Raw genomic sequence first — 18,707 nt, 5'->3', positions numbered from 1 at the left:
CTGTATACTATAAATGCATAAATTTATACTATACAAATTATACCTCAATAAAAATATTTAAAATGAAATTATACATATATTCCTATATACCAGTAACTATATTTTTTTAAAAATGTGAGTTTTTAAAACAGATTTATTTATTTATTTATTTATTTGAAAGACAGAATGACAGAGAGCAAGAGAGACAGATCTTCTATCTGCTGGTTTACTTCCCAAAGGTTCACAATAGCCAGGACTTGGCTAGGCCTAACCCTGGTAGCCAGGAATTCCATCTGGGTCTTCCACATTAGTGGCAGGGACCCCAGTACTTGGGCCATCATCCACTGCTTTCCCAGGTGCGTTAGCAGGAAGCTGAAGCAGAAGAAGAGCAGCTGGGACATGAACCAGCACTCTGCTATGTGATGTCAGCATCTCAAGCAGTGGGTTCATCCACTGTACCACAATACTGGGACCCTGAATGTGATTTTAAAAAAAAAATTATGCCATTTACAATCGTGAGAAAACCAATAAAAATGGTTTTCAATAGTGAGGGATACAATGCCTACAATACTCAATGCAATCTACAAATTCAATACAATCAATGATATTCTTTTTTATAAAAAGGTTTATTTATTTTTTATCTGAAAGGCAGAGTCACAGAAAATGAGAGAGGGAGAGACACACAGGGAGAGATCTTCCACCCACTGGTCACTCCCCAAATGGCAGCAATGGTTGGAGGTAGGCCAGACTGAAGCCAGGAGGCAAGAGCTTCTTCCAGAGCTTCCATGTGGCTACAGGGGCCCAAGCACTTGGGCCATTCTCTGCAGATTTCCCAGGCACATTAGCAGGGAGTTGGATCAGAAGTGGAGCAGCCAGGATTCAAATCGGTGCCCATATGGGATGCATTTGTTGTGGGCAACAGCTTAACCCATTACCCCCAGTACTGGCCCCATCAATGATATTCTTCACACAGATAAAAAGCAATCATAAAAATTCATATGGAACCACAAAATACCCCAACTAGCCAAAGCAATCTTGAGCAGAAAGGACAACACACTGCCAACTTCAAAATATACTCAAAAGTCGTACGAATTAAAACACATTTCTTTTTTTTTTAAAGATTTATTTATTTGTTTGAAAGCCAGAGTTAGAGAGGCAGAGGCAGAGAGAGAGGTCTTCCATCAACTGGTTCACTCCCCAGTTAGCCTCAATGGCCAGAGCTGCACCAATCTGAAGCCAGGGACTAGGAGCTTCTTCCAGGTCTCCCATGTGGGTGCTGGGGCCTCAGAACTTGGGCCATCTTTTACTGCTTTCTCAGGCCATAGCAGAGAGCTGGATCAGAAGTGGAGCAGCTGAGACTTGAATGGGAGCCCATATGGGAAGCCAGCACTGCGGGCAGCGGCTTTACTTGCTATGCCACAGCGCCGGTTTCTAAAACACATTTCTGATATAAAAACTGACACATGTACAAATGGTACAGGACAGAGAGCTCAAAAATAAGTTTGGGCATTACAGGGAATTAATTTTTAATAAAGATTCCAAGAATACACAAGGGAAAAAGGAAAGTTTCTTCAATAAGTAGTGTTAGGCCAAGAGGGTAACCACATTCAAAAGAATGGAATTAATTCCTTATCTCATATCATACAAATATCAACTCAAAATAAAGAGTTAAACAAGACCTGAAATCGTAAACTTCTAGAAAAAAACATGGGGGAACATGCCATGACATGAGTCTAGGCAATGGTTTTGTGGATGTGAACCCAAAAGCAGAGACATCAAAGCAAAAATAACACAAAGGGGATTGCATAAAACTCAAAGATTCTTTACAGCCAAAGAAACAAGAGTGAAGAGATAACCTACAGAATAGGAGAAAATATTTGCAAGCAATATGTCTGATAAAGAATGTCAAAAACATGTTAAGGAGATTATAGAAAACAAGCAGCTTAATTGAAAATTTGGCAAAGGAACTAAACAGAACTTTTTTTTTTTTTGATATGCAGAGTTAGACTGAGAGAGAGACAGACAGAGAGAAAGGTCTTCCTTTTCCGTTGGTTCACCCCACAAATGGCCGCTACGGCCGGCGCATCTCGCTGATCCGAAGCCAGGAGCCAGGTGCTTCTCCTGGTCTCCCATGTGGGTGCAGGGCCCAAGCACTTGGGCCATCCTCCACTGCCCTCCCGGGCCACAGCAGAGAGCTGGACTGGAAGAGGAGCAACCCAGACAGAATCTGGCGCCCCAACCGGGACTAGAACCTGGGGTGCCAACGCAGCAGGTGGAAGATTATCCTAGTGAGACACGGCGCGACCCTAAACAAAACTTTCTTAAAACAATACATACAAATGGAAAATATGTATATTAAAAGTACTCAATGTCAATAATTATTAGAGAAATGCAAATAAAAACTATAATGAGATATCATCTCATGTCTGTAGAATGAATTTCATCAAAAAGATAAAATATAAGTGTTGGCTATGATGTGAAGAACCCTTATACCCTGATGTTGGACATGTAAATTAATACAGCTATTAAGGAAAATATAAGAAGTATCTCAAATAGTTAAAAATATAAGAAGTATCTCAAAATAGTTAAAAGAGCAGGCATGTAGTCTAGCAGTTAAGATGCCCATGTCTCACATCAGAGTGTCTGGGTTCAATTCCTGGCTCAGGCTCCTGATACCAGCCTCCTATCAATGCAGATGCTGGGAAGTCAGCTGGTACTGGTTCAAATAATTGGGTTCCTCCCAGCGATATGACAGACCTGGATTACGTTCCCATCTCCTGGATTCAGCTCCAGCCCAGCTCCAGCCAATGAAGATGTGAGGAGTGAAACATTAGATGACAGCTCTCTCACTATGTCTCTCTCTGCCTCTCAAATAGATTTTAAAACTTTTAATTAAAATTAGAACTACCAAATGATCTTTCAGTGGCTCTTCTGGATTCAAAGGAAATGAAATCATTATGTCAGATATATCTCTATTCCCCTGTTCACTACAACAGTATTCACAATAGCCAAGACATGGAATCAACCTATGTGTTTATCATTGGATGAATGATTAAAGAAAATGTGACATATATACACAAGGGAACATTATTCAGCCTTTAGATAAGAGGAAATCCTGTTATTTGCAGCAACTTGTATGATCCTTGTGGGGGTGGGAGGGCTTTATGTTAAGTAAAATAACCCAGGCACAGAAAAGCAAATACTATACGATCTCATTTGTATGTGGAATATAAAAAGGCTGAACTCATAGAAATAGGGAGTCAAGGAGTTGCTGCTGTGGTACAGTGAGTTAAGCCACCATTTATTACACTGTCATCCCATATCCGAGTACCGGTTTGAGTCCCGGTTATTCCACTTCTGATCCAGCTTCCTGCTCAGGTACCTGGAAAGGCATCAGAAGATAGCGCAAGTATTTGGGCCCCTGTTATTCATGTAGGAGACCAGGATGGAGTTTCCGGCTCCTGGATTAAGCCTGGCCTAGACCTGGATATTGTAGACACTTGGGGAATGAACGAGCAGAAGGAAAATCTCTATCTCTGTGTGTGTGTGTTTGTGTGTGTGTCCTTTTCTCTCTGTTGCTCTGCCTTTCAAATAAATCAATAAATCTTAAAAAAGAAAAAAAAGAAGCAAAGAAAGAAATAGAGAGCAGATTAGTAGTTACCAGGATCTAAGAGGAGGGGAGAAGTTAGTCAAAGGATACAAAATTTCAGTTAGGATAAACAATGTCAAGAAATATATTGTGTGGCTGCCATCGTGATGCAGCAAGTTATGAACACTGGTTAGAGTCTCGGCTGCTTCACTTCCGATGTAGCTCCCTGCTAATCCACTTAAGAAAGCAGTGGAAAATGGTCCAAGTGTTTTAACAATACATAAATTAATTGACACGGGAATCTGAAGAGCTTTCATATGTCAGGAGCAGAGGTAATAAAAAAACTACATCACTAGGAATGGTGTTATCTCAAAAAAATATACAATATGTGTGGGAGCTCTCTGTTGTTCTGATATGAGTATAATTCAAAAGTTCATGAAAAACGCAATTAAAAGATAAGCATATTTTGATGTAAAAAGTTTGAAATGCATGCATGTGCAAGGGTCTTCAAAAAGTTCATGCAAATGTGTATTATGAATAAGCTATCCATGGATTTCAAAAATTTTTGCACCAAAGTTAGCTTCTTTTTAATTCTATTTTTCCATAAATTTTTTGAAGTACCTTCCTATAGAAATATTTTCAGAGACACCAGGTTCCTTGCAAGCTGTGCAAGACAGGTCTTTCTGCTATATTCATCCCAAGATAATTCCAGGGTTCTTAGACTGTGAACATTTAATTTAGAAGCCACAGAAAATATTCAAGGTTCATTCGTATAGTTTGTGGTAGAAAGCAGAAATACCATTTTATAAATAAAATAATCACATCTGTCATTATATAAATTAGACATGTTTTTCTGTAACTTAGAAAGTACTCAACCAGTCATACATTGCCACCCCACAGTCTAATGTGTTTCTTGCTGGTATACACATGGGAATTGTCTTCAACAGCCACTGATAGCATGATCTTGGCTAATTAACTCTCTACCTCTGTCTGTCTATGCAACTGGAGTGGTAATTATCTTTTCCTCTTTTGATTGTTGTGAGGCTATTGTTCCCCAATATTTTTAAGTACATATTAAGTACTCAGTGCATAGTTATTATTGTTGCTACTGTCACCACCACTGCTACTACTTTGGACTGTTACTATAATTTATATACACAACCTTATTGTTACTGAAAGTCTGGCCCTTGTCAATGATGCCAAATCAAAATAACTAGGACAGGGGCCAGCACTGTGGCACAGTGGGTTAAGCTGTGTCTTGCAGTGCTGGCATTCCATGTAGATGCTGGTTTGAGTCACAGCTGCCCCACTTCAGATTCAGCTCCCTGCTAATGTGCCTGGGAAAGCAGTGGAAGATGGCCCAAGTCTCTAAGACCCTGCACCCATGTGGGAGACCCAGAAGAAGCTCCCAGATCCTGGCTTCAGCCTAGCCAGACCAAGGCATTGTGGTCATTAGGGGAGTGAATCAGTGGATGAATGTCTCTCTCTCTCTCTCTCTCTCTCTCTCTTTTTCTCTTTTTCTTTCTCTCTCTCTGGGTGTGTATGTGTCTCCTTCTCTTCCTTCTTGCCTTTCCAATAAATAAAAAATCTTTTTAAAAAGTAACAAGGGGGGTTGGTGCAGTGGCATAGTGGGTAAAGCCGCTGCCTGCAGTGCCAACATCCCACATGGGTGCCAGTTTGAGTCCCGGCACGTCTTCTTTTTTTTTTTTTTTTTACAGGCAGAGTGGATAGTGAGAGAGAGAGAGAGACAGAGAGAAAGGTCTTCCTTTTTGCCATTGGTTCACCCTCCAATGGCCGCTGCAGCCAGTGCACCGCGCTGATCCGAAGCCAGGAGCCAGGTGCTTCTCCTGGTCTCCCATGGGGTGCAGGGCCCAAGCACTTGGGCCATCCTCCACTGCACTCCCTGGCCATGGCAGAGAGCTGGCCTGGAAGAGGGGCAACCGGGACAGAATCCAGTGCCCCGACCAGGACTAGAACCCGGTGTGCCGGCGCTGCAAGGTGGAGGATTAGCCTGTTAAGCCACGGCGCCGGCGAGTCCCGGCACTTCTAATCCAGCTTTCTGTTATGGCCTGGGATAGCAGTAGAAGATGGCCTAAGTCCTTGGGCCCCTGCACCTGCATGGGAAACCGGAAGAAGCTGCTGTCTTCTGGCTTCGGATCAACACAGCTCCGGCCGTTGTGGCCAATTGGAGAGTGAAACAGTGGATGGAAGACCTCTCTCTCTCTGCCTCTCCTTCTCTCTGTGTGTAACTCTGACTTTCAGGTAAATAAATAAATCTTTAAAAAAAATAACATGGACAAGTTTGAGGATAAAACAAAAAAGTTTAATTTGAGGATAAAGGAAAGAAGTTTAATTTACAAACAGATGAGGATGATAGCAGAATAGGGTCTCAAGAACTACTATCTTGCTCAGTGAGGACAATCTAGGGCTTTTAGGTTACAAAAGGGAAGTTGGGCTGCTGAGAAAAATACTAATGACAAGTCAGGAGTAGGTAGGTGCTGAAGCTAATTGTGGGTCTGATAAAGTATCATGAATATCAACACAGTTTCTTGTGAAACTTGCTTGGTGGCTTGACTTTATTATTAGAAGGGAATAGCAGCATGAGAACATGACTAGCAGCTACAAATGTTATTTGTCTGAGATCTGAAAGAGGCAAATTATTGAATTAAGAGATTCCAGTGTTTCATTAACCAGGCTGAAGTCCATTCAGCCTGGAGCCCATGCTTGCTGTGTCCTTAGTTACTTGTACTCCTTTACATTTTGTTACAATAAATTCAAACTTCCAGTCGTAATGACTTGGGAGGGCCAGATTACTTTGCAATTGTAGCTGGCTTTCTCAGGGCCAGTTTCTGGAATTCATAAGCAAGTATTATTTATCAACTGTTGAACTGAACAGTCTAGTTAGTCACAGGCTTGGTAGTTATCTTTTCATCATAATAGGAAAAGTAAAAGAAAGATCTATTCCATGCAGTTACATTATAGTGACACATATTTAATTGTTTTCACTTCTCCTCTATTATTAACAATGCTGCCCAAGTATTCTTTTTATTTCCTATCTTGGCTGACCCTTAGTACCTTTACCTAATAGTTTAGTCCAGAGATCTAACCGGGTTACAACCCAGGGCATGGATCATAATACTTCCTTTTGTAAACTGGAAATGCCATTGACTGAAGGCAGAGAAGTATAAACTTGATTTTTAGAAAGATAGAGAAGCAAATCCTAGTATCTGAGAACTGATAAACTTAAATGCAATAATTCACAAAGGATATGATGGTAGGTATATAATTTAAGAACTGTTAGGACAATGGTGATCTTCAGGAGCCAACATACACCTTCTAAGAATAGTCTAGCTAATTATATTTCTAATTTTCCTTAGTTACCTGCTACATACATTGATTGGCATTATAGACATGGGAGCTGAAATACACTCTGATACTTGAGTAGATAAACTGCTTATGAGAAGAAAGAAGGACAGCCTCAGTAGAGAAAGGGCTGGGAGGTTTGGGTAAGATCATAAAGGGTAGCTTTGGCTGAGGTCAGAGGTAGCTTAATTCTATTAGGTCTGTTTCTTTACTCCATAAACCAGGCCCACAGCTGGATCAGAAAGGGAGCCCAGGAGGAAGCCTGGCAAGAACTCCAATTAATACTGTAGAAAGGCATGAGAACCCATGAACTGGCTGTCCATGGCTGCACAGTTGACTCTAGACCTTACTAGCTATAAACAAAAGCTTTTACTGTGAGTGTCCCCCTATCAGGGCAGCAGCCCTTGTGTCTCCTTGAGAATCAGGACCCTCTGGATCCTTGATGGGAACTGGTGTGAAGGTCGCCCTGAGGCACAAAGCCATATAAATATGCCTGGAGTTTTACAGATGTAAAAGTTGTTGCTCATTCAAATTTGAAGCCCTTCTAAGACAATTATGTCTCCCAGAAACTTTGGGGCTGAGGGTATGTTCAGACTCTTCATTGCAAGTAACAGAAACAAACTTCAGGTAGTCTAAGCCACTAGCTCCCAATGGAGATTCTTCCACTGCTCCAGGGTACATCTGGAAATGCCTACAGACACTACTTAGGGGATGGGGTACTACAGGCATCTAGTGTGCAGAGGCCATAGGTGTTGCTAAACAACCTCCAGTACATAGGATAGTCACTACCACAAATAACTTTTCAACACAAAATGTCAACAACATCGGGTTGAGAAATCCTGACCTAAGCCAAAAAACAAATATGCAAGCAAAACAATTTACTGGAAGAATCCTGAGGTGATGCATAGAATCTAAGGAGAAGTTGAATAAAAAAATAAAAACTTTTCACTGCTTATCTATGGTTCAGAGCAATAGAAGAAAGCCACAGACATTTCCAAGTTCTACTGTATATCTGACTTATTTCCTCATTTCCAAGTCTCTCAGAAAAGAATTTGATTGGTCTAGCTTTGGTAAGAGTCTACTTCTAGGAAATTCAACTGTGGCTAGAAGAGCAGGATACTGTGTTAGAAATGTGGCACACAGGGCACACTCCACACAGATTTCCTGCACAAATGCATGACCATGGTTACTACAGCATCACCTATAAACTGTGATAGTGTTCTTAGCAACGAAGTAGAAACAAAATAACCTGCAGGATTTTTTTTAAAGATTTGTTTGTTTATTTGAAAGGCACAGTAATAGAGACTGAGACAGGAAGAGAAAGTGTGTGTGTGTGTGAGAGAGAGAGAGAGAGAGACACACACACACACACACACACACACACACACAGAGAGAGAGAGAGAGAGAGAGAGAGAGAGAGAGAATCTTCCATCTACTGGTTTATTCCCGTAATGCCTACAACAGCCAGGGCTGGATCAAGCTGGAGTCAGGAGCCTGGAACTCCATCCAGGACTCCCACAGAGGTGGCAGGGACTTAAGAACTTGGGCCATCATCCCCTGCCTTTCCATGCACACGATGAGGAATCTGGATTGGAAGTGGAATAAGGACTTGAATCAGATGCTCCAATAGGGGATGCAGACATCACAACAAATGGTTAACCAGCTGTGTCATAATATCCACACTTGTTGTTTGCTGTTAGCTCACATTAGCTCCTTTCTGCTGCCCACTCTTCCTTGTCCTCGCTCCTGTTTGTATGTCTGATGATCTCTTGGATTGCTGAAGCTATCTCAGACCCCACAAGTCCTTCTGCTTCCCACCAGGCCTAAAGTCTTGGCAAATCAGGGCCTCTGAAGACTCAGTGTGCCTCCGAATTTTTGGGAGGGCTTGTAATAACATAGTGTCTCAGACTATAACCCAGTGTTTCTGGTTCAGTAGGTCAGAACTGACAATTTGAATTTCTAACAAACCTTCAGGAAATGCTGATGCTGTTAGTCCAGGGACGAACTGCTGGACCACATCCCTGACTAGATCTTCCCACTTCTACTTAAAGTTCACTCATTTATAACACCCGCCAGAATTATTAATAATTTTTTAAGAAAACCAACTTTTCAGTGACTACTTTGCTACAAATTGTTTGTGTAAAGACTGCTACAAATGAGCAGTAAGTTGTTACTGCTTCCTGCTTCCTAACTGCCTAACAGCAAGGTTTGTTGCAGTATCACCTGTGACCATCTCCCCCCCCCCCAAAAAAAAAAAGATAAACAGTTTTGAATATAGAGTCACTAGGTATTAAGAGTTACAGATTAAGCTTTTTAAAGGATTATTTCTTCATTTTTATTTGTTTTAAATTCTCTATGATAGTGTCCCTTCCAAAGTTTGGCATCTGCTTCCAGCTTTCCTAAATCTATCTGCACAGGAAACTTCTAATTACCCACACCTTCCATTCAAACAGGAGATCGGGATCTTCTTAAACTAAGAGAGACTGACTTTTACAAACCAGGACTTAAGCTCCGTGATATTTACCCAAAGGAGCTGAGAACTCATACCCACACCAAAACCTGTACATAGATGTTTATAGCAGCTTTATGCATAACTGCCACAACTGGGTGGCAGTGATGTCCTTCAGTGGGAATATGGGTAAACTGTGGTCCATCCAGACAATGAAGGTTACCCAATGCTAAGAAGACATGAGTCACCCAGCCATGAAAAGACAGGGAGGAACTTTAAATGCATACGACTCCATGAAAAAGCCCACTGGAAAAGGCACAGGTATGGATGCACTAGAAACATCAGTGTTTACTAGGGGTTAGGCAGAGGGAGGGACGAATAGGTAGAGCACAGAGGACGACAATACTTTGTATGATACTATAATGGTAGCTACATTTGTCCAAAACCATGGAATGTGCATCTTTGAGAGTGAAACCCAATGTCAACTTCGGACACTGGGTGATAATGCAGGATCAGCTGAGGCTCAAAGATGGTAACAGATGTTCCACTCTGGTAGGAGGTGTGGATAGGGGGAATCTGTGCCAATGTCGGGGCACAGGGTGTGTGGGAGTGTTTGTGGGAACTCTGTACCTTCTGCTCAATGTTGCTCTTAAAAAAATGAGAGGATGGGTGGAGAAGAGAGAGAGAGATACAGAGATGCTATCTATTACTTAAGCTCTCAGTATCATTCTGTTGTGTCCAGAGTAACTTTCAGATCCCTTAGCTTGCCACTGGGGATTTTTTGTGAAACCTGTTCCCAGTGCCCATCTCTGCACTTTGTTGTCCATGCATCTCCACTAGAAGCCAAGCACAACCCCTTTGGCTTCCAAATTCCTCTTCCTGGGAACCTGTGTACACACCATTGTCTACTGCAACGCTTGCCCTCATCTTTGCCTATGGAAATCTTATCCATCCTGGAAATCCCTCTCACATTGCTGTAAGGCATTCTTCCCAATCCACCTCACCCTCCACATTGCCCTTCATTAGGAGGGACAAAAGTGTCACTTTTTTTTCCAGAATATTGATTAGTGTCTGAATATCATGGACTATGAATTCTTCAAAGGCAGAGGCTATTTTCATCTTCAAAATATATTGCAGCAATGCTGATAACAAATGTCCGTGCTTCCTTATGCATGTGCTCTCACAGCTCTGTTTCCAATGGGCTTTCCCACATAGCCTTCAGTGTTGCACACTACCCAGAAAATACACAGAGGATGAAACTAAGCAGCACAGCATCTCAAGGGCTCATCCAAGGTCATGCTGTCAGACATCATCATAAGCAGTGGAAGCACACTCTAGCACCTTTGGCATGCTAGTGACCTCCCTCAACAGAGAAGCAATGGTAAGCCTGGACTCCATCAGGCTACTGCAAATGTTTGTCACATGGAAGACACATCCACCCCCAAAATCCTTCCATCTCTGTCCCAGTTGGAGGGTGTGGTTCCAAGAGAAATCTGTCCAAGAAAGTCTAGAAGTACAATCAGCTTGTCCACTGCTCAGCTATTCATCCAGGTCAAGGAGATTCCTGTTTTCTCCCACTTACAGAGGGAGCACTTGGAGGAATCCACCCCCCTCCTTTTCTCTCTTTCTCTTGCCATCTCTTTCTCAGAGATGGAAGGAAGACAAGGAGAAGAGCTGCTGATCTTCTGGGAGAAGGTAGCTTCCAATCTTAGGAGGGTGTGATTCTCCATATCCTGTCTCCATTCCTAGCTCCCAGATACCATCTAGAGGGTGGACAACAACAGCCAAAGGGCACATAAGGTACAACTGTATCTGGTTTGTCAGGACACCCTACTCCTTCACTCCAACAGTACGGAAGATGGAGAGGCCACTCCTAATGAGTCCTAAACAGAGATCTATGGGAGATATAGTCAGCTGGGGCAGAGTCTATTAAATTACAGTGGATACCCAGATTTATATTCTCCTATGTGGACCTTTTTATTAACTGGTATTATGGAGTCCTATGTCTCACACAAGCTTCCTGATTCTTGTTGGGAAAGTCTGAAGAAGCCTGACTTTAGAGAACCAGGGCAAATGATCTGAACATACTCATGTTTTTCTCTTAAAGGGCATTAATTAGATTCCTATAAGAGAAAACTGTGTCATCACAGGCCTAACAAAAACCACATTATTCTCAGCAATATCTGTGAGCCAACATGCCTGCATTGCTGATGGCAGCTCCCACCCAGGAGATATGCAGCTGCTTGGAGCAGATCACAAAATAGCTATTCACTTTCAATTACTTACCCTGGGGGGTTCTTCATGGACCTACATCAGGACAAGGAAGTTTCTGGCCAGAAATACCACTCTGTAAGCCCTTGTATGAGTCAAAGGTCCACATACAGGAGCTCACAGTTCTTTTTCTGCCCCCATGAATCTGGAAGGAATTTGGCCTCAGGCAGTCAAAGGCCAACGACCTTGGCAGTAATTCTTGCCAAGTGGCTCTGCCATCAATCAAGTGTGTAATTCTCAAGCTCTTCTCTGGGACCTTCTTACTTTCTTCCTTCCAAAGACCTAGCTTGACAAATTGAAATAAAGGCCAATTCCAACCTACATGGCAGTCTATTCAGGTCACTCAACATGAGCCAGAACGACAACCAGTTTAATTATTGCTCAAAGTATTTTGAACAGGGTAGATGTTGATGTTCACAGAATGGTATTAATTATAAATTTTACAGAAATGATGTCATGGATGTCATGAGTTATTATGGTATGCATTCAGTTGACCAATAATTTGCATTATGTTTAAAGGTTATAAAATACCTAGACAGGGCACCACACATTTTAGGCCTGAACTGCAGGTATTTCCACCCTTCCTCATCCTTTCTTCCCTGTTGAACACCAGAAAGTGGAAGACTTGTGGAAATGACGAGCCTGGTGGGAGATTCAACTTCTGACTGGTTTTTCAAAGGTGGCAGAAGTTATAAGACTGAAACATGACCTGCAACTGTCTTTGTCCAATTTGTAAGCAATTACTCTTCTATTACTTTGGGTTTGTTTATTTATTTACTTTTTGTTTTGATAGAGGAACATACCAACAATGAGACTAGAATCATAAACTGTATCTTCTAGAAAGCCATCGAGTGGATTGAAAGAAGTGGTGTTAAATATGACCCAGCCATGGGCTGGCGCCATGGCTCACTTGGTTAATCCTCCACCTGCAGCACCGGCATCCCCTATGGGCATTGGGTTCTAGTCCCAGTTGCTCCTCTTCCACTCCAGCTCTCTGCTGTGGCCCAGCAAGGCAGTGGAGGGTGGCCCAAGTGCTTGGGCCCCTGTACCCACATGGGAGACCAGGAGGAAGCACCTGGCTCCTGGCTTCGGATCAGTGTGGTGTGCTGGCTGTAGCTGCCATTTGGGGGGTGAACCAACGGAAGAAAGACCTTTCTCTCTGTTTCTCTCTCACTGTATAACTCTGTCAAATAAATAATAAAACAAACAAGCAAACAAAAATATGATCCAGTCATTCAAATTGATTATGTTCACTATTTTACAAATCCACATCAAAGCATTCTAACCATTTATTCATGCATGCATGCCTTCATTCATTCAAATAATTGGATTTGCTGAATACCTCTGATGTCCCAGATAACACTATAGGCAAAAATATAAAGATGTGAGGTCAGTATATACCAACCAGCTGAGGATTGCCACTTAAGCAACAGGAAGGGAGAAGTAAGATGACACAGGCCTCAGCTTCGTAGTGTGATGTCACATGGGAATGTATGTAAGGGGTAATAGAAGACAAGAGCAAACACAAAAGGGAGGCAGAGGTGACCATTCATGCATTTGACACTGGGGAGGGAGAATCATGACCTGAGTAGCATTTTGGAAAGATCCTTCTTGCCTTCCGGAAGGAGCTTGTTACGACTTTCTAATGGAAGGCATGAGATTGCTCTGGTGTAGGCAGACGTCAGCAGATGTGCACGGGAACTTTGCATACCTCCCTGCTATCCCACACAAACATGAGAAGTTTGCAGACCACTTGGCCATTGAGGACCTAGGCTTGAAGCCAGAAAGATTCAAGTTCTGTCACTGCCAAATATTAGGTAGGGGACTTTGGGTAGATTTCCAAATCTCTATTAGCCTCAATTCCCTCACTGATGATAAGATGGCTTCACAGAGTTGTGGAAGAATTAAGGGAGGTAATGTGTGCTCTGTGGTAGTGCCTGGCCCAAAATAAGTGCTTAGTAACGGTACCTGCTCTGGTTAGTGTGCCCCATGCACAGACAGGTGAGGAAGCAGGGGGTCATCCAGGAGATGGAGAAGAAAAGGGGAAAACAATAAGGAAATGGGAGACCAGGGTAGGAGAAGCTGGGGAAGTATGAGGGGGGAGATCTGCAGGCTTTGTGAAAAAAGGGCTCAATGGCCTGTAGCACTGGTAGAGTCAGCCTGTTGGAGCTATAACCAAGCAAGGAGGTGGAGTGTAGACTGGCACAGGACAGAGAAGGACAGCCAGTTGCCAGAGGTCTGCTCCATGATATTGATTTATTGTTTGGTGAAAGACATGGGGATGTGTACAGGAGAAGTACAGTTGACTTTTCCTATCACGTCTCACTACACAGTCTCTGACTAGTTTAGGCAGGGCAAAGGAAAAATGGCCTCCTGATGCTTAGTCAGTGTTGCTGATGGGAGCAATCTCAACAGGACCCCTGAATTCCCTCGCCAATATCCCCAAGCAGCAGTTCTTAGCTGGGCAGAGATCTGGCTCCCAGGGAACATGCAGTAATGTCTGGAAGCACTCAGGCTTCTCTGGGCTGCAAGGTGCTGTAGGCATCAGGTTGGTAGAGACTAGGGATGATGTTAAATGTATGGTAATACACACCAGAGTGCCCATATTAAAGAATCATCTGCCCCCAAATGTTACTGGTGCTGGGGCTGAACAACCCGGGACTAAAAGCCGTCCTTCCCGAAAACACTATGTGCCCACACCACATCCCAAAAGGTAGGTAGTAGGGCACAAAGATATAATACCCAGATCCCTGAGAGAAGGGTAGAGAGTATAGATCTGCAGTGAAATTCAGCCTGAAGAAGGGCCATCATGCAGAAAAGCAGAGGCTGTGACAGGGATTGGAGAAAGGGCTCAGTCCAGCCTCAGTGGACCAGAAACGGTCTGGATAGGAGAAATGTATAAATCCACTCCAGAGTCAACAGCAGCCATAAGCCAAGGACTAGTAACGGGGCTGCATGAGTGGAAAATTGCCATAAGAGAAACAGCTCTGAAGATTGGGAGGTAAGGGCTGCATGGTCACCCTGGGAGTGCAGACAGGGGCTGGGACACAGAACAAGACCAGGCTGGAGATGAAGGCCAAGAGGGCCCTGCCAGCTTGCCAGCACCATGTGGGTTAGAGGCTAGAGGACTGGGTAGTCTCAGTGTTGGCATGAGCCTGTAGACAAGGGGCCATCCAGGTCAAGCAAGAGAAAAAGGCTGATCACAGGCTACACTGGAGGATATTAGTAGCAAATCTATGTCATCAATAATTGAAACAGTAGAATCTGGTGGAAAGAAATCAATGGCTTTTTTCTCCTACCACTATGAGTCCACTACATGGATGAAACATGATGCTGATAGAGAAGCCAGACCAAAAAAGTAACAAATTATACAATCCCATTTATGTGAAATGTCCATAGTAGGCAAATTCACAGAAAAACATAAAGTAATGTAATGGTTGGCAAAGGCTGGGAAGAAGAGAATGGGGAATGACAAGGTACAAGGGTTCTTTTGGAAGCAATTAAAGATTCTAAAACTTGATGATTGTGATGGTTGTACAACTCTGTATATGTGCTAAAACCACTGAATTGTATACTTTAAATGGATAAGGTGTCTTTTACGTGGATTATAGCTCAATACTATTGCTACATTTATATCCACATATAAATAGAGCTCTACACCTTCAATTCCTGATAACTTTTTTTGTAATCCAAGAAACAAGAAACACTTCAAGGGTGAGCATTCAGAACAGTGGTTAAGATGCCACTTGGGGTGCCCACATCCCATAGTGGATTGCCTGGCTTTAAGTCCCAGCTCCATCACCAATTCCAGCTTCCTCTTAATGCACACCCTGAGAAACAGGAGGTGATAGCTCACTGGCTCAAGCACTTGAGTCCCTACCATTCATGTGGGCCATCTGGCTTTTTCTGGGGGGGGGGGGTGTGAGAGGCATCTGGTTTTGAGTTCTAGGCCCCTTACTTAAGCCTGGCGAGCCCAGCATTGTGGGAACTTGAGGAATGAACCAGCAGATGGCTAATCTCTGCCATCCTTTGTCTCCTCTATCTTCCTGTCTCTTTGTCTTTCAAATAAATGTACAAAAATTTTTATAAAGATTTATTTTATTTATTTGAAAGGTAGAATTACAGACAGTGAGAGGGAGAGACAGAGAGAAAGATCTTTCCTCCATTGGCTCACTCCCCAAATGGCCACAACGGCCAGAACTACATCAATCCAAAACCAGGAGCCAGGTGCCTCTTCCCAGTCTCCGACCCAGGTGCAGGGGCCCAAGCACCTGGGCCAACTTCTACGGCTTTCCCAGTCCACAGCAGAGAGCTGGATTGGAAGAGGAACAGCCAGGACTAGAACCAGTGCCCATATGGGATGCCGGCACCTCAGATGGAGGATTAACCTAGTGTGCCATAGTGCCAGAGATGCTTCATTCAGGGTTACCCCTTAAACTTAAATGTATCTTTAATAATGGAACATTAGTTTTAACAATGTATTTTTAGGGGCTGGGTGTTGTGGCATAGGTCAAGCTTCTGCCTGCAGTGTCAGCATCCCATATGGACATCAGTTCAAGTCCCAGCTGCTCCACTTACAATCCAGCTCCCTGCTGATGTCCCTGGGAAAGCAGCAGAAAATGGCCCAAGTGCTTGGGCCCCTGCATCCACATGGAAGACCCGGAAGAAGCTCTTGGCTCCTTGCTTCGAATCAGCCCAACTCCAGCCATTATAGCCAACTGCAGAGTGAACCAACTGATGGAAGATCTTTCTGTGTGACTGCCTCTCTCTCTCTCTCTCTGTGTGTGTGTGTGTGTGTGTATGTATATAAAACTCTGCCTGTCAAATAATAAATAAATCTTTTAAAAAACAATGTATTTTTAACTTAAATACATTTTTAAGAAGAGAACATTAGTGTAAGATTTCCCAAACTTGGCTGGTGGCTTGAGCCACCTCAGAATTGCCCATGGGACTGTTTTTCAAAGAACTGATTTCTTCCTGAATAAAGCACATTTTCCACTTACTCTCATCTTCCCTCATTTGTGAATCACTGAATTAGGAAACGTCCCTTAAAATAAGTAATCAGACCCTAAAACTCATTATTTTTACCATTAAAAAAGATTTCTCCAGAAGGTCCTGTCAGAGAGATGAAAATCAGGAGACAATGAAAAGAAGTATAATTATCAGAGAGGGATGCATGAATCATTGCTCAGCTAAGAGAATTACTGGAAAAGCTGGTGCAGTCCAGCAGAAAGATCAACTACGTAGCTGGATACTAAATAATCAACAGCATCTTTCCACATACCTACTCCGAAATGGAAACAAAGTCTTTTCATGAAAGCAACAAACTCCCAAATACCTAGAGATAAGCTTGCAATGAAATGTGCACGTATCTGTATGTTGTAAACCCCTCGATCCTACTAACAGCCAAAAGGAAGGTATGTAGACGTGCCTCAGTTGCAGATTGGAAGTCTAAATCTTGCAAAGTTGTTCCGCTTCCCTAGATTAATTTGTTGGTTTAATGTAACTCTAAGCAAAATGGTTATGATAAAGTGGCAAGTGGAAAAACATGGGTAAAATCTGTAAATATTAAGACTGCTACATTTCATTGTAAAATTAATATCCAAGGAAAATCACTGTAAACAAATATTGAACTCTAGTTAGTGATGTTTGTGAACTACTTAGCAAGACATGTACTGATAGGTATAACTTATCCCAAGATACATCAAAAATGAGACAAGTTAACATACATAGAGGGATGGACAGATTGATAGATACCTACAAAAGGAAACACAGTAAAATGTTAATGGTGGAATCTAAGAGGTATTTTAGTGTTTGCTGTAAAAGTTTTAATATTTTGTTGAATACTTGAAAGTTTTCATAAGTAAATGGGAAGAATACAGAGCAAAGAGCAAGGAAAACAAAACACATATAGAGGATGACCGTAACCTGAAAAATACAAGCTGGGAGTACACATTGTGGTGCAGCATGTTAAGCCACCATTTGAGATGCCTGCATTGGAATGCTGGTTCAAGTCCTGGCTCCTTTGCTGCTGATTCAGCTCCCTAGTAATGTGCCTGAAAAGCAATAGAAGATGTTTCAAGTACTTGAGTCTCTGCCACCTTTTGGGAGACATGCATGAAATTTCCAGCTCATGGCTTTGTCCTGTCCCAGCCCTGGTTGGACCAGTGGATGAAAAATCAACCTCTCTCACCCCCACCCTTTAAATAACTAAATAATAAATCTTTATAATAAACATATGAGCTGAAAAAAGATGGAGAGGAAATGAGCTAAAATACTAAGTGATGAAAAATTTCATATCCCATACATTGATCACATTTTTTCTCTCATTTTAAAATAATATCCAGGAGACACCAAGATGGTAGAATAGGGTGGGAGCTTACTGCTCTAGTCTAGGGGAAAATAATTTTTAAAAATGTGGACAGAGTGCAATCTCAGGGAGGAGTTAGGGGGAAAATGGCAGAGAAAACTCCATGCAAATTAGAGACACTGGATCGATGTGGAGGGTATGGACGCACACAGCTCAGGAACCCAGATTGCAGAGGCCCAAGCCACTGGCAATAAAGCTGCAGAAAGAGCCTGGCGCTGAGTCCAGCTTGGAGCCCTGAGAGTGACAGTGTATTTGCCAACCTAGAGGGAAAAAAAGGAGGGGGAACATTTCTTCTCTCCAATCACCTGGCACCAGCATCCTGTAACTAGCCAAGATGCTGCAGGTGCCATTTTAGACATACGTAACAGCTGCACCATCTCATGTCCACATGCCCAGAAACCAGTTGAGAGGAGATACCTGAGTCTGCCTGGAAGAATTATCAGAGGGCTGGGTGTTCATGACTGTGGGAGCCTTGTGTGCTGGGACTGTGAAAATACTGTGGCTGCATGAGAGGGCTCAGGGTGTGGCTGGGCCTTTGGGTAGTCACTGTGAGTGGCTCCACATACTTGGGGCTCCCTGATTCCCTGGTGAAGGTCATTGCTGTGGGATCCATGCTCACATTGAGGACTGCACAGATCCTTTGTGTGGTTTTGTGGCAGTGTTAATGAATATTATAACCCCTGGGG

General features: G+C 42.8%; 2 protein-coding genes across 13 annotated transcripts in view; one reads left to right on the top strand and one right to left on the bottom strand.

Moving 5' to 3' along the window:
* The window catches only part of LOC133773569 (sec1 family domain-containing protein 2-like), a 72,982-nt gene that overhangs the window by 6,570 nt on the left and 47,705 nt on the right, over window positions 1–18,707 (bottom strand). The window lies entirely within an intron of this gene.
* Window positions 1–18,707, top strand: part of LOC133773571 (pre-mRNA 3'-end-processing factor FIP1-like) — a 67,269-nt gene that overhangs the window by 29,872 nt on the left and 18,690 nt on the right. The window contains exon 5 of one of the 10 annotated variants that reach the window (XM_062210961.1): window positions 16,140–16,629. The exons of 8 other annotated variants lie outside the window; for them this stretch is intronic. In XM_062210961.1, coding sequence (XP_062066945.1) covers window positions 16,140–16,480 — 341 coding nt within the window. In that variant the 3' untranslated portion in view covers window positions 16,481–16,629. Of the gene's footprint in view, window positions 1–12,444; window positions 12,507–16,139; window positions 16,630–18,707 lie in introns of those variants that run through there. One more of the 10 variants, XM_062210970.1, reaches the window with a different exon arrangement.

This window comes from Lepus europaeus, chromosome 14 (genome assembly GCF_033115175.1).
Source record: "Lepus europaeus isolate LE1 chromosome 14, mLepTim1.pri, whole genome shotgun sequence".
Lineage (NCBI taxonomy): Eukaryota > Metazoa > Chordata > Mammalia > Lagomorpha > Leporidae > Lepus > Lepus europaeus.
This window is presented reverse-complemented; position numbering and strand designations above follow the sequence as displayed.